This window comes from Triturus cristatus, chromosome 6 (genome assembly GCF_964204655.1).
Source record: "Triturus cristatus chromosome 6, aTriCri1.1, whole genome shotgun sequence".
Lineage (NCBI taxonomy): Eukaryota > Metazoa > Chordata > Amphibia > Caudata > Salamandridae > Triturus > Triturus cristatus.
In genome coordinates, this window is record NC_140589.1 from 1164451447 (window position 1) to 1164473837 (window position 22391).

The 22391-nt window shown below is 46.5% G+C and overlaps 1 protein-coding gene across 1 annotated transcript in view; it reads right to left on the reverse strand.

Moving 5' to 3' along the window:
- Positions 1-22391, reverse strand: part of MTRF1L (mitochondrial translation release factor 1 like) — a 281412-nt gene that overhangs the window by 216868 nt on the left and 42153 nt on the right. The window contains exon 2 of the mRNA XM_085612095.1: positions 9299-9378. Within this exon, the coding sequence (XP_085468221.1) occupies positions 9299-9378 (80 nt within the window). The remainder of the gene's footprint in view (positions 1-9298; positions 9379-22391) is intronic.

The following is a 22391-nucleotide window of genomic DNA, read 5'->3' on the forward strand; positions in this document are numbered from 1 at the left end:
AGCATAAGGTTGAGATGGTGACAGCTCCCACATTGAAACCATTTTGTGTCAATAAGAGTTACATTCTTACAGTGGATGCTAGTCTTTATGGTCAAAGGGTGGGTGGGTGTATTGTCTCAACATGCAGGGAAAGAGGAGTGAAATGTGTCGGTCGCTTCCTGCACCCTTAAAGAAACGGAAAGGCGCTATGCTGTCATTGAAAGGGAGTTACTGGCTTCTGTGTGGGCAGTAGAGAATTTTTGCAATTATGTGTGGGGGGCTCGTTTTGTTTTAAGGACGGGCCACAAGCCCCTTGTTGCTATTTTGTCTCCTGGGGGGAGAGGTAGTCAGAAGGTCACTGCATACATAGCATGTTTGATGTCAAGATTGCATGAATACAATTCTTTTGAGGAACATGTACCAGGAAAGTAAATGTGACAGCAGAATGCTAGTCCAGATTGCCCTGTGAGATTTCAGAGAAGGTTAAGGATGAAGAAGTGGTAACTAGCATAGAGGAGGTTATGTCAGGAAAATTTGGGAGCATTACTAAGAAAGTCTGGAAAGGTGCCATCAAGGACGATTCTGTGTTGGGAACAGTAGTGGAGTATATAGAAAAAGGATGGCCATCCAATTGTGATGTACCTGCAGAGTATTGGAAGATTTCAGGAGACATGGAAATTGAAGGCGATTTGATATTTAGGCAAGGTTAGTGTATACCTTCAGAGTTTCTTAGGGATCACAAATTCTCTCTTGCCCATGAAGGACATCTAGAGATGTCGCCTGTGAAGAGACTTGTAAGGACTGTTTTTTGGTGGCCATGTTTGGACAGGTTTGTGGACAGAGTAGTCAGGGAGTGTTTGGAGTGCGTTAATAGTGGGAAGATGTTGAAATCAACTCCCCTTCTTTGGTTCCTGTGAAGTTGCCTGAATTCCCATGGCAAAAGGTTGGTTTTGACATTCCGGGTCCTTTTAACTTTTTGCCACGGGATTGCCAGTTTGTCATGGTACTTATCGATTATCACTCAAAGTGGCCCGAAGTTAGGTTTGTGCCACAAGTCACCAATGATAGATTTCTTTAAGAAACTGTTTCCAGAGAAGGGTATCCTGAAGTTCTAATTACAGATAATGGTGTGCAGTTAAAATCTCAGGAGATAAAAAACGTTCTTGGTTACTCCAGCATTCGTCATGCTACCATGGCCTTGTATGAACCAGAAGGTAATGGACAGGCGGAGAGGTACAACAGAGTTTTGAAACAGGACTTTTTATGGGCACGTGGTTTCAGTGCAGAGTGGAAAGATAAATTAAGAGAAAAGTTGTGGTTCTACCGCATTACGCCACACACTACCACTGAAGTGAGTCCTTTTAAATTATTGAATGGAAGAGACCCGGCATCTTGATTATGTCCATGGTGGTTTAGAAAGAAAAGGGAGGAAGATATTGGAAGAATCAAAGACAATGTGGCTGTGAGAGTAGAGGAAAAGCAAGAGAAATGTAAATGTGCTTATGATGCTAGAATGAATGTAAAACAGTCTCAATTTGTGGTAGGGGATTGGGTTAGGCTACGCAACCTGAGTTTGGTGGCCAAGGGAGTTTCGAGGTACGGCAAACCTATTAAGGTTGACAAGGTTAATCGCAACAGTGCAGTCATGCAGGATGGTAAAGTATGAAATGTTAGGAGGGTAGTAAAGAATGGGAGTTTCACCATGACACAACACTTTGTTCAGCATGAAGATGAAAATAAATCTGTGGCTTCCTGGGTGAAAAACGAAGCTCATAAAAGAAGGATTCCTCGTAATTCATTGATTATGAATAATGGCATTTTCAGTTTCTTCTTAACAGTGTTTTCCTTTGATAATATTGTTTTGGGGTTTTTTTCTTTTATTTTTGTTTACAGAGGAGATGTGTTATATTCTGTATATTCATATCCTTTCTCTTTTAAATCTATTGTATATATTTGATTCTGGCACATGCCAGCTCTTGGTGGGGTTCTATTCTGTTAGAGAACTCTGCCACAGTTGTTTAGAGGTCTTCCTTCCTAAAGGTATGTTGATGTATTCAATAAACATCTTTCTACTTCTTTTGGATTTCTCCTTTTATCTTTGGATTGTTACAGTCCTATACTGCCACTCCCATCACCTGCTTCCTCTATCCAATCAGCAGCCTTCAGTTTCATCTGTGAACTTCCAATTACAAATATAGACTGACTCATCAAAGTCCAACCTCAAAATAACTTTGTCCATTCGTCAATCAACAATATGCTCATTCAACCTGATGTCTGATCCTGCTGCAAAGAAAATGTTAATAACTATCCCAACCTCGCGAAAACCCTGAATATCTCAAACTTATCCACAACAACTTCAAATTCTTTGCTCTAACATTCAAAGGCATGTTAATGATCAACTGCCACTATTTGTACCACAAATTCAGAAGGCCACCTCAAGCTCCCTCCTACAGACTCCATCTATTCTTTGCAGTTAACAAAACCTCTAATCTTCTAAATATTTTCTCAGATTCATCCTAATGACACCACATCACAAGAGCAACCAAGACCCACCCCACAACTAACATAAAACAACTCTAAATTCCTTTAAAAAAATATATATTTTTCAGGGTGGATTTCAACTGCCCTTATAAAAAGCATTAGCCATCAAACAAAGGACATCTATATCCTAGTGCACCTGTGTATATGCTAACTGACACACACTCACCTAGAAAAGAAAAGGGATAAGGCAAAGTCACAAGATGAGCAACACAACTTGAGAGACTGTGCAGACACTTCTTTGCCACCAAAAAAGCCACCCACTGGACATTGTCTATGATCGAACTGCCAGGAATAGATGCGCAGTGCGAACCTGCGCCTGATTTCACTATTTCTGCCAATCCAGGATGATTCCTCACGTAGAATATGAGTGGCAAAAGTGCTTTGCAATGATGAGACCCTTGGTTAATTCTTTACACTAGGAAGACCGGGGAGACAGGGATCCCAAAAAGCAACCCACTTTCTAACATGGATAACTACGGTCTCCAAGTCCAAGCTATGACAGAACTAATGGTTAGTGGCAGCTTCTTTTTAGCAATGAGGTAGAATCCTATCTACCAACGCAATATTTTGGAGAGGATGCCATGAATGGGAGATTTAACTTCACTCTAAGTGCCAGAGACCCATGTACAGCTTGAAAGTGCTGCACTTAGGAAATTGAGGACCCTCAATCAGAGGGTGCCCAAGTCTGTGTTACCATAAGGTGGGAGCTGTCACACTGATCACTATAAGCCTTGCAGTCTTTCCCTCAGCTGCTCCTTGAGTTCCTTTTCTGCACAGATCAAAGCAGTCAAGTGCCTGATTTAAATTGACAAACACTTCAGTGAGGTACTGAGGAGATCTTTGTGTTCACTCCAATGGTTTGAGTAGGTTTCGGTAAGACGGTCTGTGGCTGTCAGGATGTGAATGGCATGGCCACGGCTCCGACCTATAACAAAGTTATGCGCCCTTTGTTCATCCCTTATATAATCTATCCAGCTCAAGAAGAAGAGCAGCTGCACCATCAACAGTTCAAGCCTGTTTGAAGTCAACATGAATTGTAGCACATACAATTATGTATTGGACTTTATATGGATTCAGTGGGACTGTGCACATTGGGGGATAAATGGTTGCCATGTGACTAGATCGAACTCAAAAGAATGTGGGGAGTTCCCACTACAGTCTCATGTATTGGACAAGATCAGAGTAAAACTAGAAAGATTACACCGCTTCTGAAGAAATCAAATGTAGAATCCTTCAACAGCACAAATTAATGACTCATTAATCAATCTATTTCTGGAAAAGGTAATTGTGGAAGATTTCTCCATCCAGCTGCATGATCAAATCCACGAGTTGGTTCCCGCTCGAATGCTAGTCTTGCTTAAGATCATAATGCTGCACCAAAACACCAAGTGTCCATCGCAGGTGTTGCCCATTTTATCACAGATATAGCAATCCCAGTCTATTGATTCTTTTAACCTTTCTGCAGCCTTAAACACAGTTGACCATCAAGCCCTGGTAAACATCTTGGCATCATGGATGACGATTTTGGGCACTGTACCTCATTGTGTGAGCCTAGCTCTCCAACTGATATTAACTCATTTAAATGGGCAGTTGCTATTGTGGATGTAAGCAGTCAATCAATCAATCAGGGATTTGTGAAGCGCGCTACTCACCCGTGAGGTTCTCAAGGCACGGGGGGCATGTAGCTCCAATTCAGCCAAAGAGCCAGGTTGAGGCTCTTCCTGAAGGTGTGCAGGATGGGGGAACGTCGGATGTTGAGGGGGAGCTTGTTCCAGTTCCTTCCAGCAATGTAGACTTAGGCTCTTCTACCTGCTCTGGCTCAGTGAATATGTGGGGTTTCAACGAGGGCAAGGTCGGCAGAGCGGAGGTTTCCCTGGGTACGTGGAAGGAGACTCTTTCATTGATTATTGGAGTCCGGTGTTGTGGAGGGATTTGTAGGCGTGAGTGAGTAGCTTGAAGGTTACTCTCTTCTCGATAGGGAGCCAGTGGAATTCTCATAGGTGCTAGGTGATGTGGTCATGTCGTGGGATGCCGAGGACAAGTCTGGCGGCATTGTTCTGGATGGTCTGGAGTTTTCAGAGCAGGGATTTGCTGATTCCAGTTTAGAGGACATTTCCGTAGTCCAGTCTGCTGGTTATGAGTGCGTGGGTGGCGGTCTTTCTGGCTTCGAGGGGATCCATTTGAAGGTCTTGGAGGGTGTTGAAGGACGTGGAGGAGACGGAGTTAATCTGTCGTGTCATAGTGAGGGAGGAGTGGAGTATGATGCCGAGGTTGTGGGCGTGGTCCTTGTGTGTGGAGGGGTTGCCGAGGGCGGTGGGACACCAGGTGTTGTCCCATGCAGATGGGGTGGGTCAGAGAACAAGGATTTCGGGTGGAGGAGGGCCTCAAACACCTACCTGAAGCCAGAGAGGTGCTGTGGGCGGCAGCGCAACAACAAAGCTGTGCGAGGGGAAAGCAGTTCCCGGACCAGGAGGTCAGAGATCAGCAGTCACCTGAGAAGTGCCGCTGAGGTTAAATGTCCTCTGTTGTTTTTCAGCTTTCCATGAGCTGGACTCTTTCTGGCAGATAACCATATCAAAATGAATTTGAAATTGTTATTTAGAATTGAATGATTAAATACTTGCCTGGTATAGATACAGAACTGGATGCCAAGTCACTAGACAGAACCAAACCCAATCCGAACCAATTGATCCTCTTTTCAAATAGCAACGGATACTCTAAGAGCCAACAAGAGATATCTGAAATAGAGTTTGACAAATTCATACTTCTGCTTTCTACAGACAGATACCTACTCGGATTCACCATAAACATCTTGTCTTGAAGACCCACACTGTGATGACAACCTACACAGCATGAACCAGCTTTCGATGAAGTGCAGAAAGTAAAGCCTAAAAAGCATAAAGAAGAATTCAAATTGACAAGGGTAGAGGGTGCGAAACCTTTATAGATTTTACTTTTGTATCCACCCCTTTCTTTACTATAGTCACAGACTTTCTTATTCAGACAAGTGAATTCAGTGACCATAACACTATTTGCATTACCACAGGCTGGTCCCGAGTACCTGGACGTTTTGAAGGGGGCTGGGGAGGAGCCCATCTCATAGTAGCCGAGGTGGGGAGGAGTTGAAAATGGGGAAGCATAGCACCAGACTCATTTAATGAGTCCCTTACAAACCAGTGCTGCAGGGAGCTTGCTACCTGTCTCGATAGCGAGGCAGGTGCCTTGGACATTTTGGGTGCTTTTAACACTATGTCCACCGTCATCCGGAGGCTACTGTGTGCCCCAGACAGAGGAAGTGATGGTTTGATTCTGCATGCTCTCGGGCTTCTAGGAAATTGAGACAGGCTCTGAGTGACAAGCCCTGTGATATGGTGGCGGTTAAAGGTCTTCGTAGAGCATACAAGGCTGCGTTAGCAACCCGCAAGTATACCTTGAAGGACGAGGCCTGGTCGGATCTAGTAGATGCAAGTACTTTGCAAAATAGTTCTAAGTTCTCTGCTATTATTAACAGCCCTTTTCTCTCAGTAGAGAGAGCTCATCTACTGGACGCTCATATTACGGAGTATGATTGGGTTAATCATTTCGAGGGTATCTTCCAGCCAGATTCCATGCCTATCGAGAGGCAGAATATGGTGGTAGGCAAGACGGACCTCGTATTCTCCGAATTAGAGGTTAGAGCAGGCATACTAGGCCTGACAAAGAGAAAAGTCCCGGGGTCAGATGGGATCCCGCCTGATCTTTTTATCGCCCATATAGACACCAGGGCGCCCGTTCTCACCGCGGTCATTAATGCCTCGGTCTGGGTTGCCCACCCTGATTCTTGAGCCTTATCAACCATAGTCACAATATATAAAAAGGGCGATCGGGAAAGCACCTTATGTTACAGGCCCTCTTCCTCCTGGATTCCGTGGTGAAGGTGGTGGCCTGCATGGTTCTCGATAGATTGGCATCTTGGGCGGATGAAAGAATTTTTTTCTCTCTGAGACAAGACGGGTTTCGCCCCGGTCATTCCACTGTGGAGCAGTGTCTTAACCTGTATCTTGTCTTGAGCAAGTACACGGTGGCTCGCGCCTGCCCCATTTACCTAGCTTTTATGGACCTGTCATCAGCTTTTGACTGTGTGAACAGGTCCAAGCTATGGCAGCTGATGGCATCCGTTGGCATTGATAATATCATATGGTTTTTGAGGGATCTCCATCAAGGCACTAAGCAGTAGTACGCTACTCAAAGGACCTGAAAGAGTTCCGCCAATTCAATATTAAGAGGGGGGTGCGCCAGGGGTGTATCCTCACACCCTTCCTTTTTAATTTATATATTAATTCCCTAGAGAAGGTTCTTTTAGATACCAAAGCAGACACCCCTCAGGTAGGGAAACGCAGCCTGCCGGTTCTCTTATATGCAGACGATGCAGTCCTCCTGGCCATGACTGCAAGGGGCTTACAACTTCTTCTCAATTCCTTTGCCTCTATTATGGAGGAGCTGGACTTATCAGTGAAACACTAAGTCATACATCATGCAAGTGGGCCCGGCAAGGTGAAGGCAAAGCAGCCCATTTTTAAATTAGGAGGCTCATCAATACCTAGAACTAACGTGTTCTCCTACTTGGGAGTAGTCTTTGACGACTCCCTAAGCTGGTGCTCCCTGATTAACGGCAAGAAAGGGGACCTAGTGAAAGCATCAGCAGCCGTCTTTAATTTTGCCAGCAGAGTGGGAGGGAAGCCAATAGGGGCCCTGCTGAAGATTTACCAAGCAAAATGTATTTCTAAGGTTAGGTATGGGAGTGACATATAGGGCCATATTGAACTTGGGGCTGTGCAGAGAACCGAGAACCAATTTTTGGAAGAGTTCTCTCTGTCCGCAATGTATTCCATCTTATGTTGTTCACAAGGAATTGGGGATGCCTTTCCTCGTTGACGATTTAGCTTTTCGTCTTTTGTCTTTGTGGCTCAAAATGTGGTTGAAGCAGGAGAAAACTCTTAGTAAAGACATCATACGGGATTGTCTCACACTTGACCACGCCTCACGTATCCGATAGCTCCAATATATAAGAGTTGGCCTCGCCAGGCTAGGAAGAGCTGATCTTTACACAAACCCAGAGGGTACTTGTAAAAGGGACCTTACTTGGGCCAAGGAGGGTTTTTCAGAAACTGTCACTGTGTCAGAGAGGATAAAGAGCTGTGTAAACCGAGTGTGCGAAAATTCGTCATATTGAAAACTGTGTCTACCACTGAGCCCTAGCTTTTAGGGCTCAAGAGTACCTATGACCGGTACCTATTGACTAGGTTCCGGCTCGACCTCTTCCACTACTTATTGGCACACCCCCAAGGCTCCCACAGAGATCAGTGCCTCATGCCCTGTGGTTGCGACGGTGAGTCCCCTCAGGACATGATGCACTTTTTAATGTTTTGTACTTTTTATGCCGTACCTAGAAAATTATTTATTATCCCCATTTAAAAAAAATTGGGCTTCAGGAGGGTGAGACCGGCTTTTATTTTTTTACAACTTCTATCCTGAGAAACTGTTTTGTACACTCTTAGTTTTTTACGGGATGCAGCTAGACTCAGGAAAACCTGCAACTAACATTTGTATTGCACATCATGTATTTTATATTGTGTCTTGATTATTCGGATCTTAGCATATTTGTGATGTTATAACTTGTATGGTACAATGATGAAGCCGTGGTCTCTTCCTCCTGAATGCCCTGCTAACCAGCATTTTCATCTTTACAATGGTCTTTCTGATGGGCGTCCTATGTAACACAGCCAGAGGGCAAGGACAAAGAAAACTAACTAACTCTACTGCATTTACAATGAAGGACATGAAAACAGTGCTTCTGAAAGTCTTATCTTCATCTTGACCCTTTCCTGCTTGCTTTCACTAAAAGTTCACCCCTGTAGCTGGTGGTAGGTGCAGAATGTCCTGAGAGAGGAGATGCTGATGCCTTGAAAAACTCGTGTGTGCCAGTTACAAAAGGGCATTTTTCCTGAGTGCTCCTGTGGGACCTCCTCCTTTCCCTCCTTCCCTGTGGCCAGAGGGAGCAGCGGGCCTTAGGGAGAATAAGCGGTTGTCTGCTAAGGAGAATTCCTTTTTACAAAGTTTGAACAGGACTCTTTTTTGCAGACCTTAAAGGACATGTGACTTAGTCTTTTGCAAATGGAAACCGTAGCCCATTGACAGAGGAATAAGTACTGAACACTTGAGCAATGTTCGTCAAACTATTACTGCTACCGGAACTTGTAGAAAAACGTTGGCCTTGTGAAAAACAACACCATGGAATTTACTTTGTGAATTTGAACCCTATATTTTCAATGCACATTTCAAAGTATAGCAATGAACGCCATTTGCAATACTTTTTATATGGGTGGGAAAGATGATTGCAACCTTTGATCCCTTTATCAGATTTTTCTTTTGCGTTTTTCTTATCTACGTTCTGTCCTACATAACTTTGTTTGCATTTTTACATTACTTATTTCTTATTTTTATTGTTGTACTGACTAACAGGGGCACATTTAACACATGCATTATCTCCGAGGAATGACTTGATGCAAGTGCAAAGCTATTGGATGACAGAATACAGCACGAAAGAACACTACAAATAATAACTTGCCGTGTCTTCCTCAAACTGCAGGAAGGACACAAAAAATGGAGAAGCGTGTACTTAGCAATAAAACGACTGATGTGATATACCATACTTGATGCGTTTATTAAACAAAAATATAGGTAACGAATGAGGCAATACACATACGTCACACAATGAGTACAGATTTTGATAAAGTACCTCATGTTTCAGTTTGGTTATTTCTTCCTGGCAAGAAGCAAGTTCATTAGCTGCAAGGCCCCGTAACTCTGCATTCTCATCTGCAGCAAATACAACAGTAACAAAACAATGAATTCGGTGTTAATGCGAATTCAGCAGTAAGGCATGGCACCAAAGTAGAAAGACAAGACATACTGCGGAAGGAGTACATCTCAAATTACATTTAAAACTTTAGTTGTTTTTTTTTTTGCATAGAGTCACACTGTGTAGTTGTGCACTGATCAATAAGAGTTCTGTCTCAACTTCAAACTCAGTGGACCAAAGCAGGAGGAAGAGAGACAGTACAGTCCAACAGATACAAGGAGAAATTAAAACGTCCTTCAGTACTGTATGTAACAACCTCGAGTGAAACTTGCTGTACCAGTGGAAAAATGTGTCTGCGAGCTGGTAATGTAAACCAAATGTCATCTCAGAAGACAAGAACGCAAGCCTAAAGGTTTGAATACTTACAACTTTTTTAGGGCCAAGCAAGGACAAAACCGGAGAACAACTAGCGTGTGTGTTTGTGCCAGGTCACGTTTGGTACCAGACCAATCGTCCTAAAGCGGAGTTACAAGAAGTAAAGCATACGGCATCTTTATGCTTCCATTAAAAACATTATTTACTGTATGAAATGAAAATTTACTAATGGCATATGAACAAATGAAAAAGCATTATAAAGCAAAACAAATGTTTTTTTAGAAAGTACATTACAAAGCAATTTTACAGTTTCTAAGCTATGTAAATGAAAACATTAGTTACTCTTACCCAATTTAATAGTACACATTTCACAAATCTGTGCAAGGATAGAACGCTTGAGTGTTCCTATGGCATATGAAACGGTGACACCACTTGTTTCGGTCAGGATTCAACTCATGGAGCCATAGGTATAATAAACTATAAGATAGCTGTGATAAACTGAAACTATATCTTCTGAAATTAAGTTTTATGTCGATCTCTTTGGCAGGAGGGCAACCCAATGAATTGCATTTGGATTCAGCCAAAATATTTATGATGTAAAGGCTGCCTACGAACACAAATACGTATATAGTCATCATATATAAAGAAAGATGCTTGTCATGCTCTTAAGATTGTGAAGTGCAACATTAAGTTTTATGTTAAATTTAAGTGGTCTTTGGAACCAGGGGATTCAAACACGGGTTGCATTGGGTAACTATATTCCAATAGGAACATCTAGTGGCCTAACCATGACAGTGTTTGTGTTGTCTGAGGTGTAGAAAATATCATTCAATGTGTTGCTGTTACATACTGACCCTTTCTGTCCTACACATCCACCTCAGGCGGTAAAGACCAACAAAATGAGTACAGTACTTCCATTTTACCATCAGAACACAATTAAAAGCAACTTAAACAATAAAGAAGGCACTCACGTAGACCTGATCAATACTGTAGTAAGTTGGAATCTGACTGCATGCTTACCCCCACTTTTTGCCTGGTGTTTTGCTGGTTTTCGACTTAGTTTGACTGGGATCCTGCTAATCAGGACCCCAGTCTATCTGCTTTCTCCCTAAAATGGATTGCATGTACTTTAGGTACACCACAGATTGGATTGTGGGGTACCCTTATAAGTCCCTAGTATATGGTATCCTATATACCCAGGGCATAGGTATCCCAGAGGCCTCTCAGGGGCTGCAGCATGTATTATGCCACCCTTGGGAGACTATTTAAAATGACACAACAGGTCTGCTACAGCAGCCTTAGTAAGGTGGTGTATGCACCCCTTACCCAGATATAGGTTCCCTATATCTATCCATATTACTGCACATATAAACCTATCAGTCACCCCTATGGCAGGCCTTATCAATCCTGAAGGCAGGGTGCTGGGTTTTATGTGAGAGGGTGCCCATGCAAGAGCTGAGCCCCTCTGCAGTCTTCAGAACCTTTATTCCGGGGTGGTTTGTCATGCAGCCAAACCATATACTCTTAAGTGCATTATAACCTCGCGGTAAATGCTAACTTTGGAATGGCTGCATGAAAAAATGGTGTGTCTGGTGTCAAACACCTGGGAATCATACCTCCACAACAGTAACTGGTGTGGGAGGTATGATTTCACCCTACTAGATTGAGAACCAGGACTTCACCGGTACACCCGGTACCAGCTTCACAGACCCTGCCATCACAAAATAGATGCTGTCAGCCACAGACACGAGTCTGCCCTCTTGCTGCTGGACGAAACTCCGGCAGGGGAGGCCTGGACAATAGGTTTCCTGTCACAGGGAGGTGTGACCACCTCCCAGACAGGCTTTAGTGTATTGGGGCTGGGTGGGTGCACTCCAAGAGTGCTTTGATGTCTGCACTGGGGGCACATTTGGTGTCCCTGTGCATAGTCCAGCTGAAACCGGTTGCAGGGGCTACCAGCCCCTGCTCTGGCGCGAAACTGGACAAAGAATATGGGTGTAGCCACCCCTCTGTCCTGACCCTCCCATAGGTGGGTCACCAGAGTTTGTCCCACCCCTTCCTTGGGTATAAAGTAGGAACCCCTGACTACAGATCTTTAGATTTACCTGGACGAAACTCTGCTACAGAATCCCAGAACTTCTATCTACACGACGTTGGATGACCGATGAATCTCCCTTGTAGTAAAGGAGTTACTCCCCTGCAAGGCAGGCACCAAAGACGCACATGTCCAGTTTGCAAATATGCAGCTCCTGAATGACTCCGAAGACTTTGCAACACAAGAGGTCGGTTTCCATGCTTCCCCGAGGCCGATCCGTGCTTTCAGCAACCCTGAAACCCAAAGCCCTCGTGGGGATCGTGCAACCTGAACTCTTGGACACCGTGCACATTTACAGCAGCATATGCTTCTTGGCGATCCTGGAGGCTGTGCTTTGGGCTACTTGTAGTCCAGACCCCGAGCAGTGATTCCACCGAAGATTACTGGCCTACACTCCTCGAGTGACCCGTGGGCTGGTATTTAGTGATTCCTCTTGAGGTCCCTTCGCGATCCCTTGTCCGTCGACTTGTGGGTCCCTGAGAAGGGTACTTTAACTTTCAACGGGCTTACATGGTTGCTCCAGACGTGCCCTGACACTCCATCACTTGGGGAGTCCACAGGACCTTGCTGGACCACACTGAAGCCGTTTAACTCTCACCACTTGGGTTGCCATTACCAAGGCTTGTTGGTCTCCAATCCAGACACCGACCCCCCAGCACTCGACATCCTTCGTGGGACAGCTCGCCTGCAGACTGTGGTCATTGTCGTTGCCTCCTGGTATCCGTGGCAGTGGAGTCAAGCTTCATCTCATCGCATCTGAAACACCAGACATCGGTGGGCATTCGTCTATCATGCCCCTGGTCACTGGTAAGTGACCCAGACTCTGTCCCCAGTGCTTTCAGGTTCTTCACATCTTCGATCCAGGCTTGGATCACACCGGACACTTCTTCTTTCCACGGCAGCAGCACTTTGCAGCAACGCTCCATTGACGACATCGAAGATTCCCGACATCGAAGATTCCCGACACCATTTGACACCTATGCACCCGGCTTCCCTGGGTTAGGTAACACGAGTACTCCGGTGCTCAAGTGGGGGCTGGCCTTAGAACCTTCTAAGTCTGAAAGGGTTTGCTTCAAGTCCTCTCCTAAGCATCCTTAAACTCTAAAATTCCAACCGCGACTTTCCCATAGAATTGTATAGAAATCGCGGCTGTGTTCTTACACTGCACGCATCCCCCGTGGGTCCCCTGTGTCACTACCTTGGGTGGTTCCTTGGGGTCCCAGCAATTCTACAGGCTCTAGGCACCGTGTCTAGTCAAGTCGTGGTTCTTATACCACTTTCTTAATATATGGTTTGGTCTCCCCCTGGGGCCCATTGTATATAGTGCTATTTACTGTCGTTTTAGAACCGTATTATTGTGTGCCTTGCTCTCTAATCTCATAAAGAGGTTAGTAGAGTGTGTTCAGAAATAAATAAATATATATATATCATGTGATCAAGGGCTCTTGAAGCCCGAAACGCGTCGTGTGTGGGTTGTGATCTGCAATAAAAACATCTTACCTGAAGTCCAGCGGGGTCCGAGTTTCCTTCTTCGCCGCCGTTGAGTGGAAGTAGCAGGAATTTGAACTTTCCGATATATATATATATATATATATATATATATATATATATATATATATACACACACACACACACGTACACACACACCTTGTGTGGTTCTCCTTTCATTTAGTTATTCAAGAGGTTATAATCTGGTAAACCACGCTGCTTTACACTCCTTCAAGACTTAGCCTGAAGGCTGCTCTCCAAAACTACCACTTGGTTAACTTTCAATAAAGAGGTTAGTAGAGTGTGTTCAGAATATATATATATATATATATATATATATATATATATATATATTCACTGAAAAAACCATAGGTGTCAGGGGCGTTATAGTTAGCTGGACTTTTCACTCGTACAAAACCATTGAAATTCCCCCGTTATAGTTAGTTCAGCTAACTATAACTCGCGTGCCCGCAATGCACTGCTGATAACGTCACATATTACATCACTCATGACATGGTCAGTGACATCACTGATGACATCTCAAATGACATCACTCATGACATCACTGATGACGACATCATCCAGTGAATGTGTGTTTTTCTGAAAATTACATATGTTTTATATATGTATATCTCAAGGTCGATGGAAGAATAAATGGGTATATAAGTGTCTAAATGGATGATTTGTTTTTGAAAAATGTATTGTATAACTGACTGATTAAGTGTATCTTAGTGAATACATGGTTTAGTGAGTAATGTTTAAATATGTAAATATCTATATCAGTCTCTCACTTTGTGTATAAGAGGCTGCATGGGTTGGTGAGTAGCTACATGAGTGACTATATAGGTTATTAGTTGGTATTTTGAGTATCAGTATGAGTGGTGTCTGTATGGTTCGGTGGGGGGTATTACGTAGTGCGTAGGTGCATGAATGAGTGACTCACTGTTTGTATGTGTTGAAGACAGCATGTGTGCAGGACTGTATGGGTGGATGAGTGTGTGTAAGGGTGTGTTAGTGAGTGAATGACTGTCTCAATAGTGTCTTTATGAGTAACTACATATGTTTTAAACTAGTATATTTGACTATTGGTGTATATAAGTGAGGATATGTGAGAGTGAGAGATTGAAAGAGTTCCTGTATGAATAAGTATGTTTTTCTATAAGTGATTGTTTAAAAGACTAAGTATGTGTACGTTTCTGTAGAAGTAGGTGTGGTGGTGTGTGCATAACTGTATATGCAAGTAAATGGATGTTTGATTCTTTATTAGCATGAGTGACTATGTGTGTGAGTAACTCTATGGATGAGTGGCGTTGTGTAACAGGATGTATAGGTGTATCTACATATGATGAGTGAGTACATGTATGAGTGACTGTATAGGACTGTTGGTGAATGAGTGGATGCATATGTGGTTCTTAGAATTACTGAATAGGTTGTTGTAACTGGTATTGGTATGTCCATTGTTTTGAAAACTTTAGTTGCTATTTTTGAATGTGTGTATCAAAGGTTATATTAGGGGGAGAGGCGGTCTGCCACTATCACAAGGATGATGTCATCAGTGATGTCATCTGAGATGTCATCAGTGATGTCACTGACCATGTCATGAGTTATGTTATGTTATGTTAAAATAAACTTATATAGCGCACAGCTACTCTAAAAGAGTGTCCCGGCGCTTTCCACAGGCTGCTCCGTGTGTAATAACATAACAAGAAAAAACTAATACAGAAAAGAAAGAAAGAACCCCGCAAAGAAAACAGTTAAACATTAAAAAGCCAAGTCTTCAGGCTCTTCCTGAATTGAAGCAGATTAGAGGTACTGCGTAGCGCCAATGGCAGAGAGTTCCACAACTGGGGTGCCTTAAAACTGAAGGAACGGCCCCCAGTCCGCGCCTTCCGCACACGTGGCACCACGGCAGTAAAAAGAGATTCGGACCGCAGTGAGCGGGCAGGACGATAGAAGGCCAATCTACGCCATAGATACCCAGCCCCTGAGCCAAACAAGGCTTTATGCATCAACGTAAGGGATTTGAACATAATCCGCTTACGGATAGGCAGCCAATGAAGCTTCTGCAGCAACCCAGAGGCTCGTGACCGCCTATGCAGGCCAAAGATGGCACGGGCAGCAGAGTTTTGTGCCACCTGAAGGCGTTGGACCAGGTAGTCCGGGAGGCCAAGAAAGAGGGCATTGGCATAGTCGAGCCGGGACCCGATAAGCGCCTGCACTGTAATCCGCCTATGCTCCGCAGAAAGCAGTGGAAGAAACTTGCGGAGCATCTTCAGAATACCAAAGCAGGTTCCGGCCAGACCCAGGATGTGCGCTCTCAGTGATAACTTATTATCAAGTTTGACGCCAAGATTTTTAGCAACCGCAGATGATTGTACAGGAGGGCTCATTTCAGATGGCCACCATTGCCGCCACTCAGGGTCGGTGACACAGCCGAAGAATAGGACCTCCGACTTACTGGAGTTGGCCTTCAGGTTGTTATGCTGGAACCAGTCGAATACCCTGCCCAAACAACCCCGGATACTCTCTCCATCAAATGGTTGATCTTTACCACAAGTGAAGAGGAGTTGCGTGTCGTCGGCGTAGGACACGATCTGGGCCCCGTAAGCCTCCACCGCCGCCGCCAGGGGGGACATAAAGATGTTAAACAGTGATGGGCTCAACACAGAGCCCTGTGGAACCCCAACCCCCAGAGGCGGCATCTCGGCGGAGCTCTGGGAGACCCAGATCGTCTGGCGGCGGCCTTCCAGGAAAGACGTAAACCATTTGAGCACCGTCCCCCTAATGCCGATGTCGTGGAGCCTGGCGAGGAGCGCCGCATGGGGGACGGTATCAAAGGCCGCCGACAGGTCCAACATGACTAACATGGCCTTGCCACCAACATCCAAGGTCTCCCTGATGATCTCGGAGACCTCCAACAATGCCGTTTCCGTGCTGAAGTTGGGACGGAAGCCGGATTGGGAAGGATGGAGCAGATGGTTGGTCTCAAGAAAGCTTGACAAGACGCCATGAACATGTTTCTCGGTAATCTTGGCCAGAGCCGGGAGAAGTGAAATTGGCCTATAATTGGCCAAAACCTCGGCATCAAGGCCCGGCTTTTTCAAAAGGGGGATCACCATCGCCCTCTTCCAGGTGGTAGGCACCCTTCCCTCCCTCAAGGAGGCATTGAGGATGGGGTTAACCAGGGGATTCACCACCGCCGCCATCCCGGCCAAAAATTTGGCAGGGCATGGGTCAAGTGGCGAGCCAGATTTAAGGCTGGTAAGCAGCGCCCGCGACGTCTCGCAAGTGACTGCTGGAAAATCTGTCAACACTGCGGTAGGCATGGGCGGTAGCTCACGTTCCGCTCCGGGGCCACATCCACCATCCTCAGCGCTCTCCGAGAAGGAGGCCTGAATTGCCTTGATCTTATTAGTGAAAAAGCTGGCGAGATTACACGCCCACGCCTCCGATGGCACTGGTGGGGCTGGGTAGGAACTGGGGGTCGTGAACTCCTTCACCACCGTGAAGATCTCCTTGCAGGAGTTCGCCGCCACCTCAATCCTCTTAGCAAGGTATTCTTTTTTTGCATCTAAGATGTCCCGATGATAGGCCTTAATAGCCGCCCTGTAGGCGAGTTTGTCCACCTCGTTGTACTGAAGGCGCCAGGCCCGCTCAGCAACCTTGCATTGGCTGCGGGCCACCCGCAGCGCCTCAGTAAACCACGGCGCAGATTGCCGTACAGCCGTGGACCGAGGGGCTGCCAGTGGGGCAAGATCGTCCAGCCTTTCAGTCAGCCACGACTGCAGAGCCTCCGTGTCTCTTTCCAGATCACCCGAGAGATAACAGGGATGTTCCGCAAGCGCCTGCTCTAACATATCAGGTGTCACTCTATGGAGCGCTCTCGAGGCCGATCTAGGTAGCATGGGGGCGATGTTATCCGGCCGCCCATTCTCACACACAGAGAACCTGATCAGCCTATGATCCGTCCAGAGCACAGGCAGAGTCTCTACATCGGCGAGCGGAACTGATGAAAACACTTGATCGAGGGTATGCCCTCTCGCATGCGTAGGACCTGACACGCATGGTAATAGGCCCAGAGGAGATGTGATGTCCAACAGTTTGATAGTGTCCGGGTCGCCTATGACATCTAGATGGAAGTTGAAATCGCCCGCCACTACACAGTGCTGTGTAGTAAGCGCCAGTTCGGAAATCGCTAACTGCAAATCCCCCAAGAAGGAGCCCATCGGGCCTGGTGACCTATAGACCAACAGCCCCTTAAATGCTTGGACCGAGGACAGTCTGAGTGTAAAAGCAATGGACTCCGACCCCCCAATAGGATTGAGAGGGAGAACAGAGCAGGAAACGTTCTTCCTCACCACCACAGCTACACCACCGCCCCTGCCTTTCTCTCTATCCTGCCGAAAGATGTTATAGGCTGGGGGGATAGCGGAAAAGATATCCGGATTCGACGCTTCTCCCAGCCAAGTTTCGGTTAGGAGAAGACACAGGGGGTTTTCCCTCACGAGGAGATCATATAGGTGCAAGGCATGACATCCCAGTGACCTCGTATTCAGGAGCAGACATAGGTGCCTAACACGAGCCTCTACGGGCCTGCAGACATTGACCAATGTCCACGTGGGCGTCCAGCCACAGGCTGGACAGCGGCGCTTACCCTTAAAGCGCCCCGGAAAGACCGAGCGACAGGAGCAAGAATGGGTCTGCATGGCGCGCAGCACCGATGAAGTATAGGTGATCATCTTCCCCCTCGACGGGCCGAGCCGCAGTCCACCGTCGCCCCGGCGCCTCCGGGACGCTGACGGGCGCAGACGGGCAGGACTCCGGCACGACTCAGGCTAAGCGAAGGCGTCTACCTGCGCGTCACGCTGCGCGTGAAGGAGCGACTTTAAGTAGACTCTCCAGTGAGCCCTTGGCGCGCGAGTCCGCTTAAAGATGGCGGCCGCCGCCGAATCCGGATCCCCAAACCAAGATGGCGCCCGCAGTGGATGCCCAGGACCCGGACCCACCAAAGTGGTGGTGCTTTTAGGCACAGAGGTGCCCTTTTTAAATGCAGTGAGGGGAGGGGGCGCAGGCTGGAGACAGCCAAATCTAAAAACAAGGGTAAGTAGAACAAAAGCAGTAACACAAATAAACGCTGGGGAGTTAAAAACGCACAGCGCTAGTCCAGCGCGCTCGCAGCAATGTGGCAGATGTATAGGACCACCTCCAAAACAAAGACCGCCTTAAGTAGACTCTCCAGTGAGCCCTTGGCGCGCGAGTCCGCTTAAAGATGGCGGCCGCCGCCGAATCCCGATCCCCAAACCAAGATGGCGCCCGCAGTGGATGCCCAGGACCCGGACCCACCAAAGTGGTGGTGCTTTTAGGCACAGAGGTGCCCTTTTTAAATGCAGTGAGGGGAGGGGGCGCAGGCTGGAGACAGCCAAATCTAAAAACAAGGGTAAGTAGAACAAAAGCAGTAACACAAAAAAAAAAAAAAAAAAAGTGATGTAATATGTGACGTCATCAGCAGTGCATTGCGGGCGCGCACTTTATAGTTAGCTGAACTAACTATAACGGGGGAATTTCAATGGTTTTGTACGAGTGAAAAGTCCAGCTAACTATAACGCCCCTGAAACCTATGGTTTTTCCAGTGAATTTCTAAGGTTTTTTAAATGCTAATTCCTAACTATAACGTGCCTGAAACCTATTGTTTTTTCAGTGAATTTCAAAGGATTTTTAAATGCTAATTTCGAACTATGCCTACAGAGATAGGACATGTGAAGAAAGAAGAAAAAACGCACAGAAAGAAAAAAAAAAATGCAGAAAGAAGCAACAGAAGTCGTCAAAGACGAAGAAAAGTGCAGGAAGAAGGATAACGTGCAGAAAGAACAAACAGAAGAGCAGAAAGAAGCCTTGTTGCAAAATCATCCTGTACCCTCAACTTTTTCAGACGGATACTGGTGGTAACTGAGTCTGACTAACCAGTCCTAGAGCCAGTGCTATGTTAAAAGACACTCAGAATACAGTGAAAACACCTACATACACTAGGGAACACTATCCGTTGGGGTCCCCCTGTGATTAGCATGACCTCCTCTATAAGCCCCTAGTATATAATAGAGCAGGGGATTAAAACTACCTCTTAAACGCGCCACAGGGCGTGTTTGCACACGTCACCTCAGGCCCCGTCCCCTCCCTTCCCCACTGTGTAAACACACCCTGTGGCCGTTTTAAGTTGGGAGATTAAGTCCCCTTGAATACTGAGGGTCCCTAGGGTCCAACTAGCCCACTGGGTACCTCCAGTAAGCGCCACAGAGCTGCGTTGCAGAGAGGTGTAAAAAGTGGCACGGCCTGGACCACCTCTCTGCAACGCAGCTCAGTGGCGCTTACTGGAAGCCCCTGTTGGGCTAGTTATCCCCCAGGGACCCTCAGGATTGAAGGGGAATTATTTCCCCAACTTAAAACGCGCCATAGGGCGTGTTCGCACACGTCACCTCAGGCCCCGTCCCCTCCCTTCCCCACTGTGTAAACACGCCCTGTGGCCGTTTTAAGTTGGGAGATTAAGTCCCCTTGAATCCTGAGGGTCCCTAGGGGCAAAAAAGCCCACTAGGTACCTCCAGTAAGCGCCACAGAGCTGCGTTGCATAGAGGTGTATAAAGGTGCGTGGCCTCAGAACACCTGTCTGCAACGCAGCTCCCTGGCTCATACTGGAGATACCTGTTGGGCTAGTTGGCCCTCAGGGACCCTCAGTATTGAAGAAAATTCCCCAACTTACAACTGGCCAGGGGGGCGCGTTTGCAGAGTGCTGTAAGGAGGGGGCGTGGCCTCTGGCGCGATGCCGGTCTTTTATTTATTTTAATTTTTTAAGAAGGAGGGCTGTGTAGCCCCCCCCTTCTTTTTCTAATTTATTGGCCCTGGGGACCCCATCCCCCAGGGCCTGCACCCTAATTAATTTAGTTGAAAAAAAACTTGGCCCTCGAAAGGCCTTAATCGGTCCCAGGGACCTCAACCACCGGGGCCGGCCTTTTTTTTTTCTTTTTTTAATTCTTTAGGAGGGGGGCTGCGTTGCCCCACTGCTCAGGCCACTTATGGCCCCGGGGACCCCATCCCCCGGGGCCGGCCTTTGTTTTTTATTATTTAAAAAAAATATATATTTATATAAACACCTAGGACATGCTGGACAAACCGTATGTACCTATCACCATGACGATTTGCGTGATATTCATTAAAAGGCGACTATGCATACAATGAATCCACGTGGAATGTATTTACACCGCTAGTGAAGCTCTGACGTGTCTGACGCCCTACCGTGCCTAATCCCGGCGCCCCCGCCGGTGGGTACTCTCCAAGTAGACATCCTTATCGTTTATTTATACAAACGTGGGTAGCTATTGACAGGCACATTTAATACACACGCACACAAAGCCATTCAAAGGGGATTCGACAAAACTATGCAAGAAACCCCCCTCACGGTTAATAAAACACACATCCACCGACGGATGTGTAATACTTTTTATTGTACTCTCTGGAAAGGAGACGAACCTCATTTGAGAGTCACAGCTTGCTTTGTTACACCCACCAGTGCCCGCCGAGTGCCACACACCTCTGTGTTGTATTCCACCAGCTGGTGCGTAAGCTATGACACTCTCTAGCCCATGTGCACTGTAACACCATCCTGTGAATATGTCATGCCACACTTGCCTTCGCACGGGTTATATTGCCCAATCGAACGTGCCTTCCTCGATGCCTATGTTATAACGCACAGCGCTATGCCATACATATTACAATCTGGGATCCATATCTTTGTCACAGTGCATATGCAACATTACACTCCCCAGCACATATTTTATATTACAACTTTAGAGACTAGTTAAGTTACACAACACTGCCCTGTGCATATTACACTCCAAAGGCGCATAGCACACGCTAGTGCCTGTGCTATCTCGCGCAATGAATCTGTCATTGCGCACAATGTATTGCATATCATATTTCACGCCCCGGTTCATCTTATATCACACTTTTTGGTGCATAGTTTATACCATATACTATATCTAGTTTTCATTTTCAATCGTGCTCTCAGGACTATGTTCTATATAACACTGCATCCACCTACCCTTTTCACGGGCATTACATTTTGCGATGGGGGGTGGAGGGTCAGGGGGTGTTTCTGCCAAGTGAGCCCAGAGACACAGTCACAAACGTCCTCTTCTTCCTGAATAAAAGTGAGAATATGCTGCATACTTGTTCATATTTTAAGTAGTTCGCACAGACACACATTTTAAAAACAATAAAGTTCCTAATACCCACCTTCTCTGAACAGGTTAGCTTGCTGCCCCATCCACCTCCTCCCTATCCTCTGTTGTCTGAATCCATGGACTAGCCTCCTCCCTCCTGCCATGCATGATCTGATGTGCTGCCACTGCCCTCCATTTAGCATGATGTACCAGTCCACTCATCCTGCCCTCCATTGCCCAATTCTATGGCCCATCACTGACCTCCTGCTTAGCCTCTGTGCTTAGCTTGCTGCCCCTATTCTCCTTCTCCCTGCCCTCCGATGTCTTTGTGCATGTCCCTGCTCCATCCTTTTTGCCCACCATGTTCCATGGACCTGCCACTCCTATCTACTCTGAGTGTTCTGTTGAGCTGCCACTCCCCTCCCACCTGCCTAGCATTGTCAGATGACTGTAACCTGTCCCTGCCACCTCCACCCTGCCTGTCCACATGCCATGCCCCATCCTCTTCCTCCTGTCCTCCATGGTCCATTTTACTGCCACACCCTTCTGCCCTCCCTGGTCTGTTGTGCTGCAACTGCTCCTCCTGCCTGCCCCGCGGGGTCTGTTGTGAGGCCCCTTCCCCTGAACTTTCTTGTCTGTGCCCAGGTCCTGACCCTCCCTTCTATCCTCCATGGTCCTTTGTGCATGCCCCTGCACCCTCCTTCTTGCCCATCATAGCCATTGTGCTGCCACTAACCCTCCCGCTTGCCATGCATGGTCTTCTGTGCTGCCATGGCCCCTCCCACCTTCCCTGTGTGGTCAGCTAGCTGCCCCTGACCCCCTCCCACCTTCCCTCCATGGTCTGTGTGTATGCCATCATAGT